At 64.8% G+C, this 21,333-nt stretch overlaps 3 protein-coding genes across 6 annotated transcripts; all 3 read right to left on the reverse strand.

Annotated features, from left to right (window-relative positions):
* Window positions 1–1,193: 1,193 nt before the first annotated feature.
* On the reverse strand, window positions 1,194–7,195 carry IL6R (interleukin 6 receptor). Its single transcript, XM_090126973.1, has 10 exons — window positions 6,987–7,195; window positions 4,291–4,512; window positions 4,078–4,201; window positions 3,772–3,956; window positions 2,670–2,830; window positions 2,400–2,544; window positions 2,240–2,280; window positions 2,061–2,145; window positions 1,869–1,977; window positions 1,194–1,788 (listed from the first exon to the last, which is right to left on the reverse strand). Exons 1-10 carry the CDS (start codon window positions 7,075–7,077, stop codon window positions 1,611–1,613), a joined length of 1,341 nt encoding a protein of 446 aa, XP_089983099.1. The 5' UTR covers window positions 7,078–7,195; the 3' UTR covers window positions 1,194–1,610.
* A 1,736-nt stretch (window positions 7,196–8,931) lies between these two features.
* ATP8B2 (ATPase phospholipid transporting 8B2) lies at window positions 8,932–18,016 on the reverse strand. Of its 2 annotated transcripts, XM_090126903.1 has the most exons (28): window positions 17,875–18,016; window positions 17,250–17,308; window positions 16,668–16,781; window positions 16,466–16,564; window positions 16,309–16,370; window positions 16,161–16,233; window positions 15,835–15,905; window positions 15,661–15,740; window positions 14,626–14,784; window positions 14,466–14,554; window positions 14,199–14,395; window positions 13,819–13,854; window positions 13,319–13,527; window positions 13,051–13,094; window positions 12,810–12,975; window positions 12,546–12,734; window positions 12,258–12,373; window positions 11,983–12,147; window positions 11,793–11,904; window positions 11,571–11,676; window positions 11,344–11,488; window positions 11,047–11,230; window positions 10,711–10,934; window positions 10,460–10,543; window positions 10,091–10,336; window positions 9,865–10,003; window positions 9,629–9,759; window positions 8,932–9,549 (listed from the first exon to the last, which is right to left on the reverse strand). In XM_090126903.1, exons 1-28 carry the CDS (start codon window positions 17,933–17,935, stop codon window positions 9,283–9,285), a joined length of 3,627 nt encoding a protein of 1,208 aa, XP_089983029.1. In that variant the 5' UTR covers window positions 17,936–18,016; the 3' UTR covers window positions 8,932–9,282. The 2 variants fall into 2 exon arrangements, with proteins under 2 accessions (XP_089983029.1, XP_089983028.1); XM_090126902.1 differs by lacking the exon at window positions 13,819–13,854 and having other exon boundaries at window positions 8,933–9,549.
* Window positions 18,017–18,955: 939 nt separating this feature from the next.
* On the reverse strand, window positions 18,956–21,212 carry AQP10 (aquaporin 10). Of its 3 annotated transcripts, none has more exons than XM_090126906.1 (6): window positions 21,020–21,212; window positions 20,229–20,355; window positions 20,005–20,142; window positions 19,807–19,925; window positions 19,512–19,729; window positions 18,956–19,337 (listed from the first exon to the last, which is right to left on the reverse strand). In XM_090126906.1, exons 1-6 carry the CDS (start codon window positions 21,122–21,124, stop codon window positions 19,268–19,270), a joined length of 777 nt encoding a protein of 258 aa, XP_089983032.1. In that variant the 5' UTR covers window positions 21,125–21,212; the 3' UTR covers window positions 18,956–19,267. The 3 variants fall into 3 exon arrangements, with proteins under 3 accessions (XP_089983032.1, XP_031462279.1, XP_089983031.1); XM_031606419.2 differs by having other exon boundaries at window positions 18,956–19,440; XM_090126905.1 differs by having other exon boundaries at window positions 18,956–19,729.
* Between the last annotated feature and the right edge of the window lie 121 nt (window positions 21,213–21,333).

Here is a 21,333-nt window from a genome sequence, read left to right on the forward strand (position 1 = left end):
GGCTGCAGTGGGGCAGGGATGTGGTTGGGGACCTCAGGGGTGCCATGGGGCCGTGCAGGATGGGCTCAGCACAAGGCTGTGTGCTGCATGCAGCACTGGGTGCAGGTGAAACCAGGACAAGTTTCCGTGGGGGGAGAGAGGGGGGGACTCTGGGGTACAGCCCCGGATGGGGCCCATGTGTGGGCACGGGAGAATGAGGGCAGAACAGCCCCAGGGGAAGAGGGGGGGGGGACAGGGCCCCCATGGGTGCCACTGGGAGGGTTGGGATTGGGGCTCCCCCCGTGCACACATCTGCATCCTGTGGGGCTTTTTATAGCGTGGGGCCGGGGGGGGGGAAGTGTGGCATCCCCACAGCACCCAACAGTGCAGCCCTCAGCCTGCGGTTTCCTGCACAGCTGCAGCTCTGGGGACTTGTTTAACATGAGGGGGGGGGTTGGGGGGGGGGCACAGGGGGTAGGAGCTGCAGAGTATGGGGTGTGGGTCATGGCACAGCACTGGGGCATGGCATGATGAGGAGTGTAAGGCAGTTGGGTGCAAAGAGTAACAGTGCTTGGCATGGGGGGGGGCTATGGGACATTATGGGGCTATGGGACATTATGGGGCTATGGGACATTATGGGGCTATGGCATTGGGGGGGGGGGGGGCTATGGGCCATTATGGGGCTATGGCATTGGGGGGGGGGCTATGGGCCATTATGGGGCTATGGCATTGGGGGGGGGGGGCTATGGGCCATTATGGGGCTATGGCATTGGGGGGGGGGCTATGGGCCATTATGGGGCTATGGCATTGGGGGGGAGGGCTATGGGTCATTATGGGGCTATGGCATTGGGGGGGGGGGCTATGGGACATTATGGGGCTATGGCATTGGGGGGGGGGCTATGGGACATTATGGGGCTATGGCACTGGGGGGGGGGCTATGGGCCATTATGGGGCTATGGCATTGGGGGGGGGTTTATGGCACACTGGGGAGCTATGGCACTTGGGGGGGGGGGATCTAGGGCACTTGGGGGGGGGGTGCATGGCACAGAGTGGGGAGTCTATGGCACACTGGGGGGTATGGGGGGGGGGTCATAACATACATAACATGGTACAGCTTGGCACAGGAATGCACAGGGTACAGTGTGCCCAGCCCCCCCCCCCCACCATTCCAATCTCCTTCCCCCCCCCCCCAACCCAAAGCAAGAGCTGCTCTGTTAAAATCACATCGCCTTTATTGGGAGGGGTGTCCCAACCTGCACCCCCCCCCCCCCTCACCAGCACAATCAAATCCCCTCTGCGGTGCAGTGGGACGGGGCCGATCCAGCCGGACCCTTTAACCCCCCCCCCCCGTGGCATTAAGGGGGGGCTCAGCCCTTCCCTATGGCCACTCTGAACTGAATCTGGCCCCGTTCTCACGCTCCAGTGTTTCCAGCTTGGCCGTGGCCCTGGAGCTGCCCCCCCCCCCCGGGACCCAGCAAAAGGGCCCCCCCAGGCTTCATCCCCATAGGGATGTTGATGCCCCCAGTGTGGGAAGAGGGCATGGGACGGGGGTGGGGGGGGGGGAAGCACACCCTGAGCCAGGCTTCAGCCTGGGGGTGGGAGAGCTGCCAGCACTGCTTCCCCCCCCCCATTTACTTTCCCGAGAGGAAATAATCCAAATTGGTGACATGGAGAGGCCCGGGGGGGGCGGCAGGCGGCAGCAGGGGGGTGGAACTCAGCGGGGAACCGGGGGGGCAAAGGGGTACCATTGGGTGCTGCCCCCCACCCCCCAGCTTCGCCCCCCGCTGCGCCTGTGCCCTCTGCTTGTACCTGCAGGAGGTGGGGGGGCTCAGTCAGAGTGGGATGGTGTGGCCCCCCCCACACACAACCCCCCCCCCCTTGGCACTCACCTCATCCCTATGGCGAAGCAGAGGGCGATGGCCAGCAGCAGGCTGCCCCCCGCCACCAGGAGGGCGTAGGGGGACGTGGGGGAGCGGGCAGTGGCCTCCAGCACAGCCCCTGCAGCACAGGGTGGGGTGGGGGTCAGCGATGGGGTTGGGGGGGGTCTCAGCCCCCCACGGAGCCCCCAGCCCCATCCTTACCCCTGGTATCATCAGTGGTGTCATCGCTGAAGAGCTCAGGTGGCAGCGTGACCCCATAGCCATAGGGATCGTCCTCAGCAGGGAACTGCAGGGGACAGAGGTGGGGGCACAGTGGGGATTTTGGGGGGGGGGTTCTATGGGGCAGCCCCACACAGAGACACAATGACACCACCCCCTACCTGCGAGCTGTAGGGCCCCATCTCAGTGACATCCCGGGGCTCTGCAAGGTGAGGTAGGAGGAGGGGGGTGGTGCGACACGGGGACCCCAGCACAGCCCCACTCTTGTGCGTGTGGGGGGGGTGAGGGCCGTGATCCCACCCTCCCCCCCCCCTCCATTACCTGTCCAAGGGGTGCCCACCGCCTCCCGGCTCCATTCGCTCCACGCTCCGTGCCCAAACTCCTCCTGTGCCCTCACCTGCACCACGTGCCGGGTGCCCCGCCAGGCATCGCCAATATCCATCCACAGCCGCGTCACCTGGTCCACCTTTTTTTTTTTTTTGTTGGGGGGGACACACACATACACACATAGGGCAGTCTGATATACACAACCCCCCCCTCTCCCCCCCACCACCACCATCACCATCACCATCCCACGGCACCTGGGCTCACCTGGGTGAAGGTCGGGGTCGGCTCGGGTCGGTAGCGCACCTGGAAGCGCAGCCAATAGAAGCGGGGGTCCCAGGAGGGGGGGTAACTCCAGCGCACGCGCAGCCGCTGAGGGGAAAACTCCACTGCCTCCACGCTCACGTTCAGGGGGGGGTCCGGCTTCACTGAGGGGTCAAGAGTATGGGGAACAGCATTATAGGGCTCAGGGATCGGGACCGGGGGGGGTTTGGGGAGCGGGGAGGGAGTAAGTGGGACGTGGGGGGGTTGGGGACAGGGACAGTGCAGAGCTCAGGGGTCAGAAATGGGGGCTGAGAACAGAGCACTGGGGGGGATTGGGGAGTGGAGATTCAGGAACTGGGGCACCATGGGACTGGGACAGTGTCAGACTCAGGGAACAGCACTTGGGGGGGGTAAGGGGGGAGGGATGTGGGCACCACGAGGTTTTGGGGAACCTGGGGGCTCAGGGATGGGGGAATGGGGAGCTTTGGGGATCAGGACAGTGCAGGGCTCAGGGATCAGTATGGGAGGGGGCTGGGGGATGCGGGCACCACAAGGTTTGGTGTCTGGGGGGTTCGGGGATGGGGACATGGGGAGCTTTGGGGATCAGGACAGTGCAGGGCTCAGCACCAGGGGTTGGGGATGTGGGCACTACAACATTTTGGGGACCTGGGTGCTCAGGGATGGGGGAATGGGGAGTTTTGGGGATCAGGACAGTGCAGGGCTCAGGGATCAGTATGGGAGGGGGCTGGGGGATGCGGGCACCACAAGATTTGGGGTCTGGGGGGCTCGGGGATGGGGACATGGGGAGCTTTAGGGACCAGGACAGCGCAGGGCTCAGCACCAGGGGTTGGAGATGGGGGCACCACAAGATTTTGGGGACCTGGGTGCTCAGGGATGGGGACATGGGGAGCTTTGGGGGATCAGGGTAGTGTCAGACTCAGGGATCAGCACTGGAGGTGGGGATGTGGGCACCATGAGGTTTTGGGGACTTGGGGATCTTTGGGGACCAGGGCAGCGCAGGACTCAGGGATCAGCATGAGAAGGAGCCGGGGGATGCGGGCACCACAAGATTTCGGGTCTGGGGGGCTCGGGGACGGGCACTCACGGATGCCATTGAGGGTGATGATGCGGTCCTCCCCAGTGCTGCTCCCTGCACGGCTGCTGACACAGACAGACACCACGAGGGCTTTGGTGTCTTCGGTGCCAGGCGGAACCTTCACCCGACAGACAAATTTCTGCGCCACGGAGTAGAAGTGGCACCGCTGCTCCGTCACGTTCTCCGCTGTGAATCTGGGGGGGAGGCACAGGGATGTGGCACAAGGTGGGGAGGGGGTCATGAGGCAACCCCCCACATCTCCCCACAATGGGGAATGGCTCATGGGGGGGGGAAATGGGGGGGTGGGAAGCTCACCTGCGCTTCATCCACAGCACCGCCCGCGTGCCCGGAGCCGGCGATGCGCGCGGCTGCCACTCACAGAGCACATCTTTGTCGTGGCTGCGCCGGGAGCAGGAGACGTGGGGGGGCTCGGGGGGCTCTGCGGGGCAGTGAGGTGTTGGAGGAAAAGGGGGGGGGCGGGGAGGATGCGGGGAGACCCGGACCCACGCCGCCCCACCACGCACCCACCTTCCACCAGCAGACGCACGGTGCGCAACGTGTGACCCCCCTGGTGGCAGCTGTACCGCCCGGCGTCTTCCGGCCGCAGCCCCCCCAGCAGCAGCGCGTTGCCCCCCCCCAACGCCCGCCTCCTCCCGGACCACAGCACGGTGCCGTTGGGCGGCTCCGGATCCCGGCACAGCAGCGTCACGTTGGCACCGGGGCGGCCCAGCACCGTGTCCTGCGGCAGCGCTGGGGAGCAATGAGGGGGGGGGGGAGCAATGTCAGACGGTGCCCCCCCCGGCGTTTCCCATCTATCTGTCCCCCACAGCTTCTCTGAAGTGTCCCCTCAGCGCCCTCTGCCCCCAAAGATCCCCCCCGGTGTCCCTCATCCGTTCACACCCTGAAGCCCCCCGCTGCCCCTTGTCCCCAAAGCTCCCCGCTGTCCCTTACCCCCCCAAAGTTCCCCGCTGTCCCTGAAGCCCCCCAGTGCCCCCCCAGCCATCCGCCCCCCAAAGCGTCCCCTACCCCCAGAGCCCCACGTTGACCCTGAAACCCCCCGATGCCCCCAATGCCCCCCCAGCACCCCCCATCTGTTTGCTCCCTGAAGACCCCCAGTATCCCCCATCCATCTGCCCCCCACAACCCCCTGGTGTCCCTGAAGCCCCCCCATGTCCTCTGCCCTCCCCCCGTGTCCCCTATCCACCCCAAAGTGTCCCCTACCCTCAAAGCCTCCTGATGCCTCTAAACCCCCCCCGTCCCCCATCCATCTGCCCCCAAAGCCCCTTGGTGTCCCTGAAGCCCCCAAAGCCCCCCCAGTGTCCCCCATCCATCTGCTCCCAAATCCCCCCGGTGTCCCCAATGCCCCCCATCCATCTGCTCCCAAATCCCCCCGGTGTCCCCAAAGCCCCCCAGTGTCCCCCATCCATCCGCTCCCAAATCCACCCGGTGTCCCCAAAACCCCCAATGCCCCCCCAAAGCCCCCCAATGCCCCCCATCCATCTGCTCCCAAATCACCCCAGTGTCCCCAAAGCCCCCCGATGCCCCCCCAGAGCCCCCCAGTGTCCCCCATCTATCTGCTCCCAAATGCCCCCGGTGTCCCCAAAACCCCCAATGCCCCCCCAAAGCCCCCCAATGCCCCCCATCCATCTGCTCCCAAATCCCCCCGGTGTCCCCAAAGCCCCCCGATGCCCCCCCAAAGCCCCCCAGTGTCCCCCATCCATCTGCTCCCAAATCCCCCCGCAGCCCCCCCACCTATTTTACCCCTCAAACCCCCCCGGCGTCCCCACAACCCCCCAGCGCCCCCCCCGCGGTGCTCCCTGCACCCAGCCGTGTCAATATTTGCGGTCACAGACTTGGATTTGCTGAGCCAGCTGTTTAAACCCCCCCCCCTCGCGGCCCCCCCACGGCACGCGGCCAGGGCAGAACACGGGTCACAGCGTGGGGGGGGGGGGAGAGGGGGGTCCTGGGGGACGGGTGGGGTTGTGGGGCGGCGGGTCGTTTATAGGGCCGTTTGTAGGGCCGAAGGGCAGCGCGGTGCCCCGCTCCGATCCCGCAGAGGTCAGCGCGGATCCGGCGCTTCCCGGCAGCTGTCGGGGCTGAGCCGGGACGGCAGCAGCACCCAAACGGAGCCCGGAACCCCGAACGGTTCGGTTTCCCAAAGCTGAAGGGTGCGGAACTGCAGCACTCAGAACCCAACCGCAAAACTCAGCCGAAAACCCAAAAATGATCGCTGCTCCCCCCCCCTCCGGACACCCGGCACCAAGGACACAGAGCTCAGGAGCCCGTAATTCTGACCCTATAACTCCAAACCCCAAAACCCAGAGCCTGTAACCCTGACCCCAAAACCCAGAGCCTAAAGCCCTGACCCTAAAACCCAGAGCCTAAAGCCCTGACCCTAGAACTCCAAACCCCAAAACCCAGCTCCTATAACCCTGACCTCCAAAACCCAGATCCTGTAATTCCAACCCTTTAACTCCATACCCTAGAATCCTGTCCCTGTAATTCCAAATCCTATAACCCAGACCCTATAACTCTGACCCCAAAACCCAAACCCTAGAACTCCATACCCTAGAACCAAGACCCCAAAACCCAGACCCTAGAACTCCAAACCCTGGAAACCCAGCTCCTATAACCCTGACCTCCAAAACCCAGATCCTATAATTCCAACCCTATAACCCAGACCCTTTAACTCCATACCCTAGAACCCTGTCCCTGTAACTGCAAATCCTATAACCCAGATCTTATAACTCTGACCCCAAAACCCAGACCCTAGAACTCCAAAGCCTACAACCCAGCTCCTGTAACTCTGACCCCCAAACCCAGATCCTATAATTCCAACCCTAGAACCCAGACCTTATATCCCTGACCCTAAAATCCAGCTCCTTTAACTCTGACCCTAAAACCCAGACCCTATAACCCTACAACCCCACACCCTACAACTCACACCCTACACCCCACACCCTAAAACCCCACAACCCTACAAAACCCACACCTCCAAGACCCCAAGGACCCCCCCCCCCAAGCGCCCTTCCCACCGCCCGGCGGGGTTGAATGCGGGGGGGGGGGGGGGGTCAGTATCTCCCTAACCCCAAACCCTAATCCTAACCCAAATCCCTCCCCCAATCCGCTTCCACGGGGCACCGCAGCGCTCTGGGACCCCCCCCTACGGGACGAACCGGACCCCCCCCCGTCGGAGCAAACCCCCCCCCCACCCCCGTACGCACCCACGGGGCCGCAGCGCCGTCGGAGCGCGGAGGCGGCGGCGGCGGCGAGGAGAAGCAGCGCGGTGCGGAGCAGCCCCGGGGGCCGAGCCATCCGCTGGGGGGGGGAACGGAGCTCCGGACCCCCCCGGACAACAGCGGAGCATCGGCGGCGGAACCGCGGCGTTGGGGAACGCGGAGCGGGGGCGGCCCCGCACGTGCACTGGGAGGGAGGGGTGGGGGGGTGGGGGGGGAGCTGGTGGGAGGGAGGGAGGGGGGGGCGGGGGGGGGGGCGGCTCCGCCTCCAACTGCGCTGCGCTCCGCCCCCCCCCCCGCCAAAGAGGGACACGGGCTGAACGCAGGGGGCGGGGCGGATTTATGGCTGCCCCCCCCCCGTACACCTGTAGCTTAAACTCCCCCCTCCCCTTCTCCCCCCCTTCAGCACCCATAGCTGCCCTCCCCAGCACCTATAGCTTAACCCCCCCCCAAAGCACCCATAGTTGCCCCCCCACACACCTATAGCTTAACCCCCCCCCCCAAACAGCTATGGCTGCCCCCCACCCCACCTATAGCTTAGCGCCCCCCCAGCACCCATAGCTGCCTTCCCCCCTCACACCTATAGCTTAAACCCCCCCCCCCCAAATAGCTATGGCTGCCCCCCCCAGCACCCATAGTTGCCCCCCCCCAGCACCTATAGCTTAAACTCCCCGCCCCCCCCAGCACCCATAGTTGCCCCCCCCACACCTATAGCTTAACCCCCCCCCCCAGCACCCATAGCTGCTTCCCCCAGCACCTATAGCTTAACCCCCCCCAGGAACCAGACCTGCCCCCCCCCCACATATAGCTTAAATTCCCCCCCCCCAAATAGCTATGGCTGCCCCCCCCCTGCACCTATAACTTCAACCCCCCCAGCACCCATAGCTGCTCCCCCCAGCACCTATAGCTTAACCCCCCCCCAGCACCCATAGCAGCCCCCCAAACACCTAAAGCTTAACCCCCCCAGTACCCATAGCTGCCCCCCCAGCACCCATAGCTTCAACCCCCCCAGCACTCATAGCTGCCCCCCCCCCAAGCTTATAGCTTAACCCCCCCACCACCTAGAACTGCCCCCCCCCAGCACCTACAGATGCCCCCCCACCCCCAACAGAGCTGTCTGACCCCCCCCCCCCCGGAGCCGTTTTTATATCTTTGTACCAAAGTTGTTTTTTTTTGCCTTCGTACTTTGACGAGTTTTTCCATAACCTCCGATTATTGCCCCTCCCCCCTCGCCCCCCCCCGGCCCCATAAAACGAGACAATCCCACGAGCGCAGCGCTGCTGCACGCAGTGTTCCAAAGCCCCACCCCAAAAAAGAGCAGAAAATAACCCCAAAACGGCCCAAAATAGCAGCACACGGCCCGGGGGGGGGGTCCTCTGATCCCGGGGGGGTCCTTCGGTCTCATGGGGGGGAGGGGGGGGTGGCCCCGGGGTGCACTGAGGTGAGGGGGGGGGAGGGCACAAGGAATGGAGGGGCAGTGAAGGATGGAGGGGGCACAAAGTGGGGGGGGGGTGATGCCAAGTGATCCCATAGGAATGGGATTCTGGGGGCTGTGCCCCCCCCCGGAGCTTTGGGGGGAGGAGGAGGAGGAGGAGGAGGAGGAGGAAGGCTCCCCAAAAGCAGAAGGAAGCCGAGGGGGGGGGGGATGTTGTGCAATGCCCCCACACGGGGTGAATCACGGCCAGCAAAACCCAGCCCTGCTTCCCCTTTTCCCACCGCCCTCACACGGGGGTCCCGAGCCCCCCCCCCCCAACTTATTCCCCCCCCCCCCCAGAAATGAGGCTCTGAAAGCTTTTCTTCCTTTGTGGTGGTTTTTCCTTTTTCCCTTTACAGATATATATATATATTTATATATTTATATATATAAAAAAAAGAAGACACGTGGGTGAGGGGGGAGCAGTGCAGGGCGCAGACCCCTCAGCCCCCCCCCAGCTCCCCCCCTCCCAACCCCCCCCCCTCTGGTGACTCTGGCTTGATACATTCGTGTGTGAGTGGGGCTGGGGGTGGCTGTGAAGGCTGAGAACAGAGCAGCCCCCCCCCCCAGGGCTGGGTTGGGGGGTGAAGTGTGTGTGTGGGGGGGGGGCACAGTGTCCATTCATCCCAGCCAAGGGGGGGGGAGCGGTTCTTTTTGGTTACACTGCAGCAGTCTGACCTCCTCTACAGAGGAGGCCCGCACGACCCCCCGATTAAAACAGGGGGGGGGGCTTCCCCCAGTCCATACGATGGCACAGGGGGTGTTGCCCCCCCCCCGGTGGCACAATGAGGGGGGGGAGGGGGGGGTTGCTCAGCCTTTGGCTGCGGTGTCGGGGCTGCTCTCACCGCCCTTCTTCCTGCGCAGGGTTTCGATCCACGCGGCGCTGGGGCGGGCGGTGAAACTGGACAGGGCCAGGGAGCTGAGTCTCATGTTTTTCCCCGACATGATGAGCTCCCCGAAACCCTCCTGGTGTGAGAAGGCGTAACCAGAGCGCCGAGACCCCCCCCCGCAGCCCCCACGGCGGGCGCAGCGGTGTTGGGGCTTCTGCTTCTTGCGCACCAGCTGGGTGTAACGCACCTGGATATGGGGTGAGGAAATGGGGTGAGGAAATGGGGTGAGGGGTGCAGCGCAGCCCCCCCTCACCCCACGGCCGTACCGTGTCTGAGAGTTCAGGCTTCAGGTCCAGCTTGAGGAAGCGGAAGGCCACGACAGGCATGATGCACACCACGGTGGTGAGAGCGATGGTCAGCCAGACCGTGGGCTGCGCCAACGTGTTCTGTGCGTTGCCTGGGGGAGGGGGTGGGAGAAGTAAGGGGTTGGGGGGGCAGCTTTCAGCCCCAGGGCCCCACAGAGCAGTGTGTGGGGGGGTGCTGAGCAGGGAGGAGTGCTCACCCACGAAGCGGAACTGATTGGGGAACATCTGGAAGAGGCCGTCGCTGTGCATGGCGAAGAGAATGGCGAAGTAGGCGGCCAGGCTGCCCCAGATGAAGAAGTGGTTGATGGCGGTCCAGAAACCCGTATCCAACCCGATCTGGGGGAGGAGGAGGAAGAGTCAGGGGGTGGCCGTGGGGGGCTCTGACCGATGCCATGGGTTGAGGTGGGGGGGGATGGACCCCACCTGCACACTGACGACGATGACGAGGGAGGTGGCGACGGTGACGGCAAAGGACTGATAGTCGGCCAGCTGCGCCCCGTCATCACGCGTGGCGTCGGCGAAGACGCCGTAGGGGATGAAGAACATGAGCACAGAGGTGTAGATGCCCTGGGCGATGCAGATGAAGAACTCACGCTTGTTGAAGAGCAGGTTGAGCTGGCCGGGCTCGTAAAGCTTGGGGTATTCCATGCTCCGCTGCTCCGGCACGTCCTGGGGGCACGTGGCACGCTGGCACCTCCTTCAGTGCTGTGTGCTGGGGCTGAGCCAGCCCTGACAGCACCAGCAGAGGGACAAGGACAGCACCCAGAGACCCCCCCCCTGGGCTCACCCTACCTGATCAAAGACCCCCATGGCCAGCACAGGCAGCGAGGTGTAGACGATGTTGTACAGCGTGATGAAGTACTGATCGTACACCGTCTGCAAAGCACGCCGGGCTCAGAGCGCTGCCCAAACCCCCCCAGTGCCCCCCTCACGGCCTCGTGGGTCCCCGAGCAGTGCGTGCTGCTGCCACCACGTGGCAGCCGGGGTGACATGGAGGAGCGGGATGGGGGGCACAGGGATGGGGGGGGGCACAGCCCACTCACCTGAGCTGAGAAGCCGCAGAAAAAGCCGAACCAGAAGTGGACCATGGTGAAGGCGAAGTTCTTGTAGAAGAAGTAGCAGAGGAATTTGCACATGCGTAGGTAGGACCAGCGCCCGTGCACCAGGAGCAGGCGCTGCAGGAACTTGAACTGTGAGAAGGAGTAGTCGGAGGCCAGCACTGCCTGGATGCCCTCCTGCCCGCTGATGCCCACCCCGATGTGTGCGGCTGCAGGAGAGGGGCACAGGGTGAGCGGCACAGGGTGACACCCCAGAAGGGATGGGACAGCAGCAGGAGGGACCCGGCCCCCCTCCCACACTCGCTGGGCCCCAGGACTCACTCTTGATCATGCTGACGTCGTTGGCCCCATCCCCGATGGCCAAAGTCACCGCCTTCTTGTACTTCTTGACCAGCTCCACCACCTGTGCCTTCTGCAGCGGCGTCACACGGCAGCAGATCACGGCCTTGCAGGCGCACGCCGTCTCCAAGAACTCCACCTCCATGTCTGCCTCCAGTGCGTGGGCCTGGGAGGGGAGCGTGGGGCCAGGTGAGGCCGGACCCACAGCCAGGGTCCGCACTTAGAGGGGGATCAGACCCACAGCAGGCAGGGCGCTGCGTCCAGCTCGCCGCTCCCTACCAGGCTGTGCCCGTTGATGACCAGAGCGTATTCACCCGCGATGGCTTCCAGCACGGAGGTGAGCTTTGAAGAGGAGAGTTTCTCCTGGTAGGAGAAGCCGTTGCCCATGGAGCGTGATCCATCCATCATCTTCTCCCGGGCTTTCCTGAGTGAGTGAAGGGTGGTCAGGGGGGTCTGCTGAGAGTGCCTGAGCACCCCTAGCCGTGGGGCACAGCCCCACTCCTCACCTGAGCTCCTCGCGCACCTCCAGCACGGTGTGGCCCGTGACCACGAACACCTCGGTCATGTCATCTGTCAGCATCTTGCAGGAGTAGCCAATGTTCACTGCTGTTTCTGCAGAAGGGGAACCTGGAGCTGAGCAGAGAGGGGAATGCGTGCCCCACATCCCTGCCCTCACAGATGGGACCCGGCCAACGAACACCCTCATTTCCAGCAGCGCTGTGCCTCACCCTGCTTGTCCCCCGTCAGCACCCAGATCTTGATGTTGGCCAGCGTCAGGATGGCGATGGTTTCGGGGACTCCCTGCTGCAGTTTGTCCTCGATGGCTGTGGCTCCAAGCAGCTGTGGGACCGGGACAGGTGGGGGCTCAGCACAGGCTGCCCTCAGCCTCCCCCCTCCCCACATCCCCAGCCCACACACCGTCATGTCATGCTCCACCTCGTCGTAGAGCCGGGCAAGGCGGTCCTCGCGGGCCTCAGGGGCTCCGCTGGCACGGCGCAGTCGTTCAGCCCAGTCCTCATAGTAGCTCTCCTCCAGGTCCTTGCAGGCCAACACCAGCGTGCGCAGCCCCTCGCCGGCGTATTCCTGCAAGCAGCCACAGCTGGGCACAGACAGACCCCAACGGCGTCCCCACACCTTGAGCCCCACAGGACGCAGCCCCCCCAACCCCGCCTGCTGCCCCCCACCCCGCTCACATTCAGGTGGTCCGTGGTGACGTTGCTCAGGTCCTGGTTGGAGGGGTGCAGGCGTTCCAGCAGGATGGTGTCAGCGCCTTTGCAGTACAGCCGGATCTTGCCCTCAGGGCTGCGCACTGCAGGAAGGGGGGGACAGGCTGCCAGGCTCAGGAGTGACCCTCCTCCAAGCCCCAGCCACATCCCTGCAATCCCTCCACACCACAGGGTGCTGTTTCCCAGCACCAGGCTGAGCCCGAGCTGCCCAGCCCCACTTCAGCCCACCCCCAAACTCCCCAGCCCTGCTCTCACCGATGACAGACATGCGCTTGCGGATGTTGTTGAAGTCCAGGATGGCCAGCAGCTGGTAGGTGATGGCTCGGCCCAGCTCGTGCACCGTGATGGTTTTGGGCGTGCGGGACCGGAACACGAAGCCAAAGTTCCTGGCAGCTGTGACCAATGCCCCCTCGTCTGGGGACTGCGCCTTGTAGTACAGCTCCCCTGAGGACAGGGGACAGCGGGGACTCAGTGCCACTTCTTCAGTGCCGTGTGGGCAGCCCTGCCCTCCTCACCCACCTTCGCTCTTCTCCTCGGACATGACGGTGTGGCAGAGTGAGAGCAGGCGGAAGAACTCGTGCACGTGGGGATCCCCCAGCTGGACGGCCTCCAGCAGGCTGGGATCCCAGAACTGGAACCCCGGATCCGCCAACGGGTTGAAGGAAAAGTCAACGGGCTCCGGCTTCTGGCAGGGACCGAGGAGGGGTCACCCCATGGCACACAGCAACCCGCAGCCCAGGGCTGGGCGCAGCGCCCTCACCTCTCCCAGCTCCACTTTATGACCCAGCACGTCCTGCACGTCACCTGCAAAACGGGACGTGGGGTGAACCAAGGGGGCCGAGCGCTGCAGGCCTACTGCCACACACACACACAGCACTGCCGTGGGGCAGCACAGCCTCACAACACTGAGATGGTCCCCTCCCAAACCTCTCCAACTGCCCCGGGAGGAGCAGACAGATGCCCCGAGGCAGGGAAGGCGGTGGGGTGCACGCACCCCATGGGACACCCGGTGCAGCCCCCGTGCTCACCGTAGCTGTGCCCGTTCACGGAGCACTTGCTGAAGACCATGATGTTCTGGGTGAGGGTGCCAGTCTTGTCGGAGAAGATGTACTCCACCTGCCCCAGCTCCTCGTTCAGGGTGGTGGTCCGTGCCTCAGCCGGCGTCCGGCGCTTGGCACAGTACATCTTCTTGTCCCAGTTGATGAAGTAGCTGTGCCCGAGGCGGATCACTTCCACGCTGTGGAGGGGGGGGGATGGGGTCAGTGGGCAGAATAACACAGTGCTGAGACAGTGAAGGACACGCACACCCCCCCACGCACACCTCTGGCACCCGGGACTCCCCCTGCCCCGCGCCCTTCCCCAGAGCTGAGCTCACACCCACTCCTGCCAACAGCCACCACCACGGCTCGGGATGCGGGGCTGGGACTGCAGGGCTCCCCAGGCATCTCGCACACCTGCACGCCCCCAAACCTCCCCCCAGCCCCCAGGGAAGACAGCAACGAGCTAGTGGGAGGGGTGGGGGTGACACGTTCTTACCTCGGGGCTAAGGGTGACAGAACCCATGCTGGGGAACGAAAAGAGAGAGAAATTAAAAGAGAGAGAGAAGGGGACAGTGCAGGAGCCTGGGAGCTGCGGGGGGGCAGAGCAAAATAACCAGCGTGCAGCCAGGGCAGGGAGACAGGAGCAGCCAGACAGATGCAGCCGGGGGGGGCCACGGACCCACTGGGTCTCAGGCCTTGGAGAACCCCCAGGGCAGATGCAGCCCATCTCCAGCAGAGCAGCCCACGCCCACCCCGCACACAGCCCTGCCCCGGGGTCCCCATCTCCTCCTCCCCTCTCCAGAAGACCCCCTGCTAGTGGAGCCCCCCCCTCACACCCCCCAGCTCATCCCCACAGCCCTGCCCCTACCTCACATAGAGCGAGATGGGCACCACGGTGTTGAGGATGATGATGTAGGACCAGAAGGAGAGGAAGCCGGAGAAGACGGCGCTGTGCACCCCCTCATCCCAGGGCAGGTAGATCTGGAAGCAAACGCCCACCTCGTGCTCCCAGATGGCGTTGCCGATGGCCAGGATCACACCCATGCACACCAGGAACCCAAAGATCTGGGGACAGGATGGGACGTGAGCCCCAGCCCCACGGCCACGCGCTGCCCCACAGCTGCATTCCACGCACCCAGAGCACCAGGGTGTTCATCAGCCGGTCGATGCTCGTCCGTTTGAATTTGGTCCGCCCGCTGTTCTGCATCAGCTTCGTGTCCGGCCCTGGGGCAGAGGGAAGATGTCAGCAGAGCCCCCAGCCCTGCAGCACGGCTCTGCCCGGCCTCACAGCCCACCTGCAAAGACGACGAGGCCGAAGCACCACTCGGTGTTGCGCAGCACGCAGCCCCGCAGCAGCATGTTCTGGTTGCTCAGGGGGTATTTGTTCTCCTTCCAGTACAGCGTCCCGCCAAACTTGTCCAGCTTGTTGTTGGGGGGCTCGCAGATCACCTCGCCTGGGCACACAGGATAAGCTCGGCTCTGCTCATGCATCCGTCCAGTTCCATCCCAGTGATTCTCAGCTCCATCCCAGTTACTCCCAGCTCCATCCCAGTTACTCCCAGCTCCATCCCAGTTACTCCCAGCTCCATCCCCAGCCCTGTCCCAGTTACTCCCAGCCCCATCCCCAGCTCCATCCCAGTTACTCCCAGCTCCATCCCCAGCTCCATCCCAGTTACTCCCAGCTCCATCCCAGTGATTCCCAGCTCCATCCCCAGCTCCATCCCAGTTACTCCCAGCTCCATCCCAGTGATTCCCAGCTCCATCCCCAGCTCCATCCCAGTTACTCCCAGCTCCATCCCAGTTACTCCCAGCTCCATCCCCAGCCCCATCCCAGTTACTCCCAGCTCCATCCCAGTTACTCCCAGCCCCATCCCCAGCCCTGTCCCAGTTACTCCCAGCCCCATCCCCAGCCCCATCCCAGTTACTCCCAGCTCCATCCCCAGCCCTGTCCCAGTTACTCCCAGCCCCATCCCCAGCTCCATCCCAGTTACTCCCAGCCCCATCCCCAGCTCCATCCCAGTTACTCCCAGCACCATCCCAGCTGCTCCCAGTTCCATCCCCTGCCCTGTCCCAGTTGCTCCCAGCCCCATTCCCAGCCCCATCCCAACTGCTCCCACCTTCACCCCAGTCACTCCCAGCCCCATCCCCATCCCAGCTGCTCCCAGTTCCATCCCCCACCCTGCCCCAGTTGCTCCACAGACCCGTTTGCACCCCAGAACCACAGCACCCCGCAGACAGCCCCGCTCTCTCCAAATCAAACCCAAACCAGTCAACAGAGGAAGAACCCCAAAGGCCGCCCCGTCACAGAGGACAGTTTTTGGGTTACTCACCATCGAACCGTGCCAGCGTGCTGATATCTGCCAGCTCTGAGGTGACGGGGGTGGCCTGCCGCACCTTCATGTTGGTTTCTCTGCAGGAAGGAGCACGGCTTGGGGTGAGCACCAGCCCGGCAGAGCAGCTCATGGCCCGTTTTCCTTCTCACCAAGGCCGAGGACAGCACCTACCCGTCCAGCTCGGCGGTCTCTACATAGCACAGCCCATGGGGCTCGCTGCTGCAGAGGAGGAGGAGGTCAGCCTGCAGGAGAGACGTGCTGAAAGCTGTGCTGGCACTGAGCTCCCCTCTGCCTTCCCCAGGGAAGCCCCCCACCCCATGCTGCAGCTCTGGGGCCAGCAAGACACCATGTCAGACATCATCACCCCGAGAGCCCACAAATCCCCACAGCCCCAATGCTGCTGCCCAACTTCCAGCCTCGGGGACATCCCAGCCCCAGGAGGTGACAGCAGTCCGTATCCCCACACAGCACCGTGCTCATCTCAGCACCAAACTCACCGCCACAAACTGGTTGTTCTCCAGCTTGATGATGTCCCCAACGCGGACGTTCATCCACTGCTCCTGTCGAAGGCTGCAGAAGGACAGTGTGACACAGAGCCACGTTGCCCTGAGGCCACACCACGTCCCTCCTCCCTCTGACACTCACACTCCGCCGATCAGCACCTGAGACTGCCGGTTGTTCACCTGGTTGTCGCTCTTATGGCGGAACTGGGCACAGGAAAAGGGGTGGTGGTGGTGTCAGCCATGCAGGGGATGGGGTCCCACGCCCACCCCCAGCCCACAGCACTGAGGGGAGCGCTCACGTAGTCGTCGGTGGCATCTTTGACGGCCGTGATGGTTAAGACGAGAACCAAAGGCACGATGGTGGTGAACCATGAGAGTGAGGAGATCTGCGGGATCAGCTGTGGGTGGCAATGGGGGGTTATTGGGAGAGGGACAGCCCCAAACTGGACTGCTAACCCTGAGGCAGGACGCACCCCCACCTCCCCGGCCCCCCGCACTCACCTGCAGAATGAGGAGGAAAAGGAAATAGGTGTTGGCCACTTCCTGGAACTGCTCGAAGAGGTTGACAGGCAGGAAGGTGACGATGTTGTACTTGGAGGTCTTGATGCAGTTGCTCTGGGGATGGAACGGGTGATGGGGGGGTCAGGAGGAGCTGAGGCTCCAGCACTGCTCCAGGGCAGGGCTGAGCTGCTGCCCATCCTCACACCATTCCTGCAGCCACATCCCCACACCTCCCAACCCCGGAGCCTGCAGGCAGTGCGGCGGCCAGGCCTGAGGCAGAGCAGCAGCAATAACCTCCACGGAGGGGGAGGGGGAGGTGGGCAAGGTGAGCGCTGCCCCTCCCCCAGCTGCTCCGGAAGCTCGTTAATTAACCAGAGCCATCGCAGCGCTGCTCCCGGACCGGACAGAGCGGGGGTTGGGGTCTGTTGGAGGACCCCATAGGAGGGGGAGCTCAGTGCTGCACTCAGGGACACGCAGATCCTTTCAGCCGTGACCCCTCACCGGGCACCAAACCCCCCTGAACCCCCCCGGGGGTCAGCGAGGAGGGCTGGGAGGATGGGGGGGGGGGGTGTCTCTGCTCACCGCATACTGGAACTTCTCATTGTACTCCCGAGCGTTGGCGCGCACCCGGCGCTCCTCCTCTGCAACACAACGCGTCAGCCCCCCACCCCCAGCCCCACCGACCCCCCGGGTCCCCCCCAGCCCCACCGACCCCCAGTAACACCGATCCCCCAGGTCCCCACCAGTCCCACCGACCCCCCGAGTGCCCCCCGGCCCCAGCCCCACCGACCCCCAGTCCCACGGACCCCCCGCGTTCCCCCAAGACCCAACGACCCCCCGGGTCCCCCCCCACCCCTACCGACCCCCAGCCCCACCGACCCCCCAGGTCCCCCCAGCCCCAACGACCCCCTGGGTCCCCCAACCCCACCGACCCCCCGGGTCCCCCCCAACCCTACCGACCCCCAGCCCCACCGACCTCCCAGGTCCCCCCAGCCCCACCGAACCCCAGCCCCACCGATCCCCCTGGGTCCCCCCCCAGCCCCAACGACCCTTGGGTCCCCCCAACCCCACCGACTCCCGGGTCCCCCCCGGCCCCAGCGACCCCCCGAGTTCCCCCAACCCCACCGACCCCAAACCCCCCGCTCTTCCCCTCAGCACCCTGAGACCCCGCATCCCCAGGCCCGGCTGCCCCCCGCCCCGCACCCACCGGCTCCCCCCGGTCCCCGGACCCGCGGCCACTTCTCGGGCATCTCCCGGGGCACCGTCATGGCTCCGGGCCCGGGACGCGCCCCGCCGGCGCCATCCCGCAGGGCCGCAGCCGCTGCCGGTGCTGCCCCGGGCCGCCCCGCCCCGCCCCGCCCCGCCGCTGCGGGATCCGCCGCGTTGCCGTGACGACGGCCGTCCCGGGCCCAGCGCGGCCTAGCGCGGCCTAGCGGGCCCAGCGCGGCCTACCGGGCCCGTCCTCACCTGCAGCCCCGCGGGCCGCGCAGCCCATGGGAGCGGGGCCGGGGCCGCTGCGGCCCCCACAGCCGCCGCCTCAGCGCCCCATGGCCGCGGCGGTGGGCGGGCGGCGACGGAAGTGATGCGGGGGGCGTTCACGGAACCGCGGCACGGTTTGGGTCGGAAGGGACCTCGAGGATCACGGAGCTCCGACCCCACAAAGCCACCAACCTCCACATTTCACAGCAGCCCAGGCTGCCCAGGGCCCCATCCAACCTGGCCTCCAACACCTCCAGGGATGGATGCCCATCCACAGCCTCTCTGGGCAGCTGTTCCAGCACCTCACCGCTCTCACAGCAAACAACTTCCCCCTGACACCCAGCTGAAATCCGCCCTCCCTCAATGCCAGCCATTTCCCTCGTCCTGCTCTCATCTCCCCTTCCCAAGAGTTGATTCCCCTCCTGTTTTTGGGCTCCCTTTAGTACTGCAGGCTGCAATGATTCACCCCGCAGCTTCTCTTCTCCATGCTGAACAAGCCCAGCTCCCTCAGCCTGTCTTTGCAGGGAGGTGCTGCAGCCCTGCTCATCTCTGTGGCTCCTCTGGCCCCTCTCCAACAGCTCCCTGTCTTTTTTGTACTGGGGGCTCCAGCCCTGAACGCAGTGCTGCAGATGGGGCCTCACAAGAGCAGAGCAGAGAGGGACAATCCCCTCCCTGTCCCTGCTGCCACCCCTCTGCTGCTGGAGCCCAGGATCCCATTTGCTTTCCCAGCTGCAATCACACCCTGCTGCCTCACGTTCAGCTTTCCAACCCTCAGTTCCCCCAGGTCCCTCCCTGCAGGGCTGCTCCCCATGGCTGCTCCTTCCAGCCTGTATCAGTGCCTTCCTGCCAAACTTCGCCGTGCTGAACCTCACTCTGTTCACCCAGTCCCACCTTTCCAGCCTCCCGAGGCCCCTCTGCATGGCAGCCCTTCCTTCCACCGTGTCACCCGCACCTCTCAGCTTGGTGTCATCAGCAAACTTGCTGAGGGTGCACCCGATTCCCTCGTTGGTATCATTGATAAAGACGTTCAGGCATTGGGGAGCAGCCCCCAGCCCCCCCTCCCAGCCCCGCCGCCCCACGGCACGGACACGCGGCAGCCGCAGCTCGGCTCTTTAATGGACTCATCCCCAGCACTCGGGGCTGTCAGTGCTTGGTCTGCCTGCGTGCTCGCCCGCCGTCCTCCTCTTCCTCCTCGGGGTGGTGGAAGGCCACGAAGAGCTGATAGAGCCCAGTGCCCAGCGCGGCCCCCACCAGCGGGGCCACCACCGGCACCCACCACCACGCGCTGCCCCTGCTGCGAGCGGAGCCGTGGGTGTGGAGCATCCAAACGCTGCCCCCCCCCCCGGCCCCACACCCAGCACCCACCTGAACACCTCGGTGCCCCATCCTGCTGCCAACGTGAAGAGCCGCGGGCCGAAGTCCCGCGCTGGGTTCATGGGGCTGCCGCAGTTGGAGCCCATGGAAACCTCAATGGCGAGCACCAGCAGTGCCACGGCCAGCGGCTCCAGGCCTCGCGGCACGGCGCGGTTGCGGGTGTCGGTGATGGCCAAGATGCCCACGATCAGCACCGCCGTGCCCAGAACCTGCGGGCAGTGCACGGCCTCAGCGTGGGGCCGTTTGGAGCCACGTGGGGCTGTCGGACCATAGGGCCGGCACCCACCTGGTCCAGGAAGCCATTGGGAAGGGAGAGGTGCTCAGCGGGGTACGTGGCGAAGATGGAGGCCGTCTCCCGTGGCCCGGAGGTGGTGAGGGTCCCGTTGCTGTAGGACCAGATGGCATCTGCGGGGCAGAGCCGTGCAGCAGCGGAGCCCCCCCGGCTGTGTGCCCACCCCACAGCCCCACTGCTGGCTCTTTGTACCGTAATACAGAGCGTAGACGGTGGCGGCGGCGATGAAGGACCCGAAGGTCTGCACGGCCACAAAGATGGGGAACTTCCACCACGGGAGCTGCCCCAGCAGGGACATGGAGAGGGAGAAAGCCGGGTTCAGGTGAGCCCCTGCAGTGTGGCAGGAGAGGGGCTGGGAGCGATGCTGGGGGTGCGGAGCAGAGCCCCCCATGGAGCTGCAGAGCCCCCAGCCTTACCAGAGACCCCCCCCGCTGTGTAGATGGCCACCATGACGGCCAGCGCGCCCGCCAGCGAGGAGGTGATGATGTTCCCTTTGGTCCCGGAGCTGGTGACCATCTGTGCTGCACCACCCAGCGTGATCAGCTGCAGGACAGGGACACGGCTGCAGCCAGCCCCACGCTCTGCCCCACGCAGCACCCGCTCCCCATAGCTGTGTCCCTCTGCAGGATGGGCGCAGGGCAGCACGGAGCCAAGGGCTGCTTTGGTGCCTCTTCGTTCTCTGTGGTTTTGCCTGCACCCACTGCCCGGCTCCAGCTCTCTGTGCAGCACGGGGCAGCAGGGAGGGGAGGCAGTCAGTGCCGTTGTTCACGTACTCGGTGATGAGTAAAAGAAATTATCAGCAATTGAGTCACATGCTGCTGCAGGGAAACCTCAGGGCTGGGGGGCACTGCTGGCCAACGTTCACTGCTGCTGGTTTCAGTCCCAAGGCCGCAGAGTCCCAAGGCTGCCTCAGGGGTGGAGGTGTGAAGACACGCAGTGCCTGACCCTGCACACACGTGGCAGCGCCCGCAGCCTCATCACAGAATCACAGAGCAGCAACAGCAGCAGCAAAGGGTGAGTTGGGCTGTGGTGAATCGCAGCCAGAGGTGAACAAGTTTGGGGTCACCACAATCCCAGCACAGCCCCCTCACCCCTAGGCAGCCCCTGGTGGGCACAGCACAGCTGCAGGGCTGTGGGACCCCAGTGGTGTCTGCCCTGTGCTCCCTCTACCCCGGTCCTCCCCCCCTCAGCCCCCCACCCCACTCACAATGAGCATGAAGACAGCCAGCAGCTCAGCCAGGCACTCTCGTGCCAGCTGGTTCTGGATGCAGAGCAGCACTCGAGTTCTCTTCACGAAGGACACGTAGCCCATGGCACCGGCAGAACGCGGGCAGCAGCAGCGGCACCGGCTGCTTCGCTGCCTGATTTTATGAGCCCCGGGCTGGGGTGGGTGATAACACTCAGACTTTAAACCAATCAGGGCCACGTGCTGCAGTTGGGAGACGCGTGGCAGGGACCAGAGTCCCGCGTGGGGCCGTGGGCAGCGGCTGAGTCCCCACTTCCACCCACCCTGGAGGATCT

The sequence above is a fragment of the Phasianus colchicus genome, chromosome 30, assembly GCF_987193195.1.
Source record: "Phasianus colchicus chromosome 30, bPhaCol1.hap1.1, whole genome shotgun sequence".
Classification (NCBI taxonomy): domain Eukaryota; kingdom Metazoa; phylum Chordata; class Aves; order Galliformes; family Phasianidae; genus Phasianus; species Phasianus colchicus.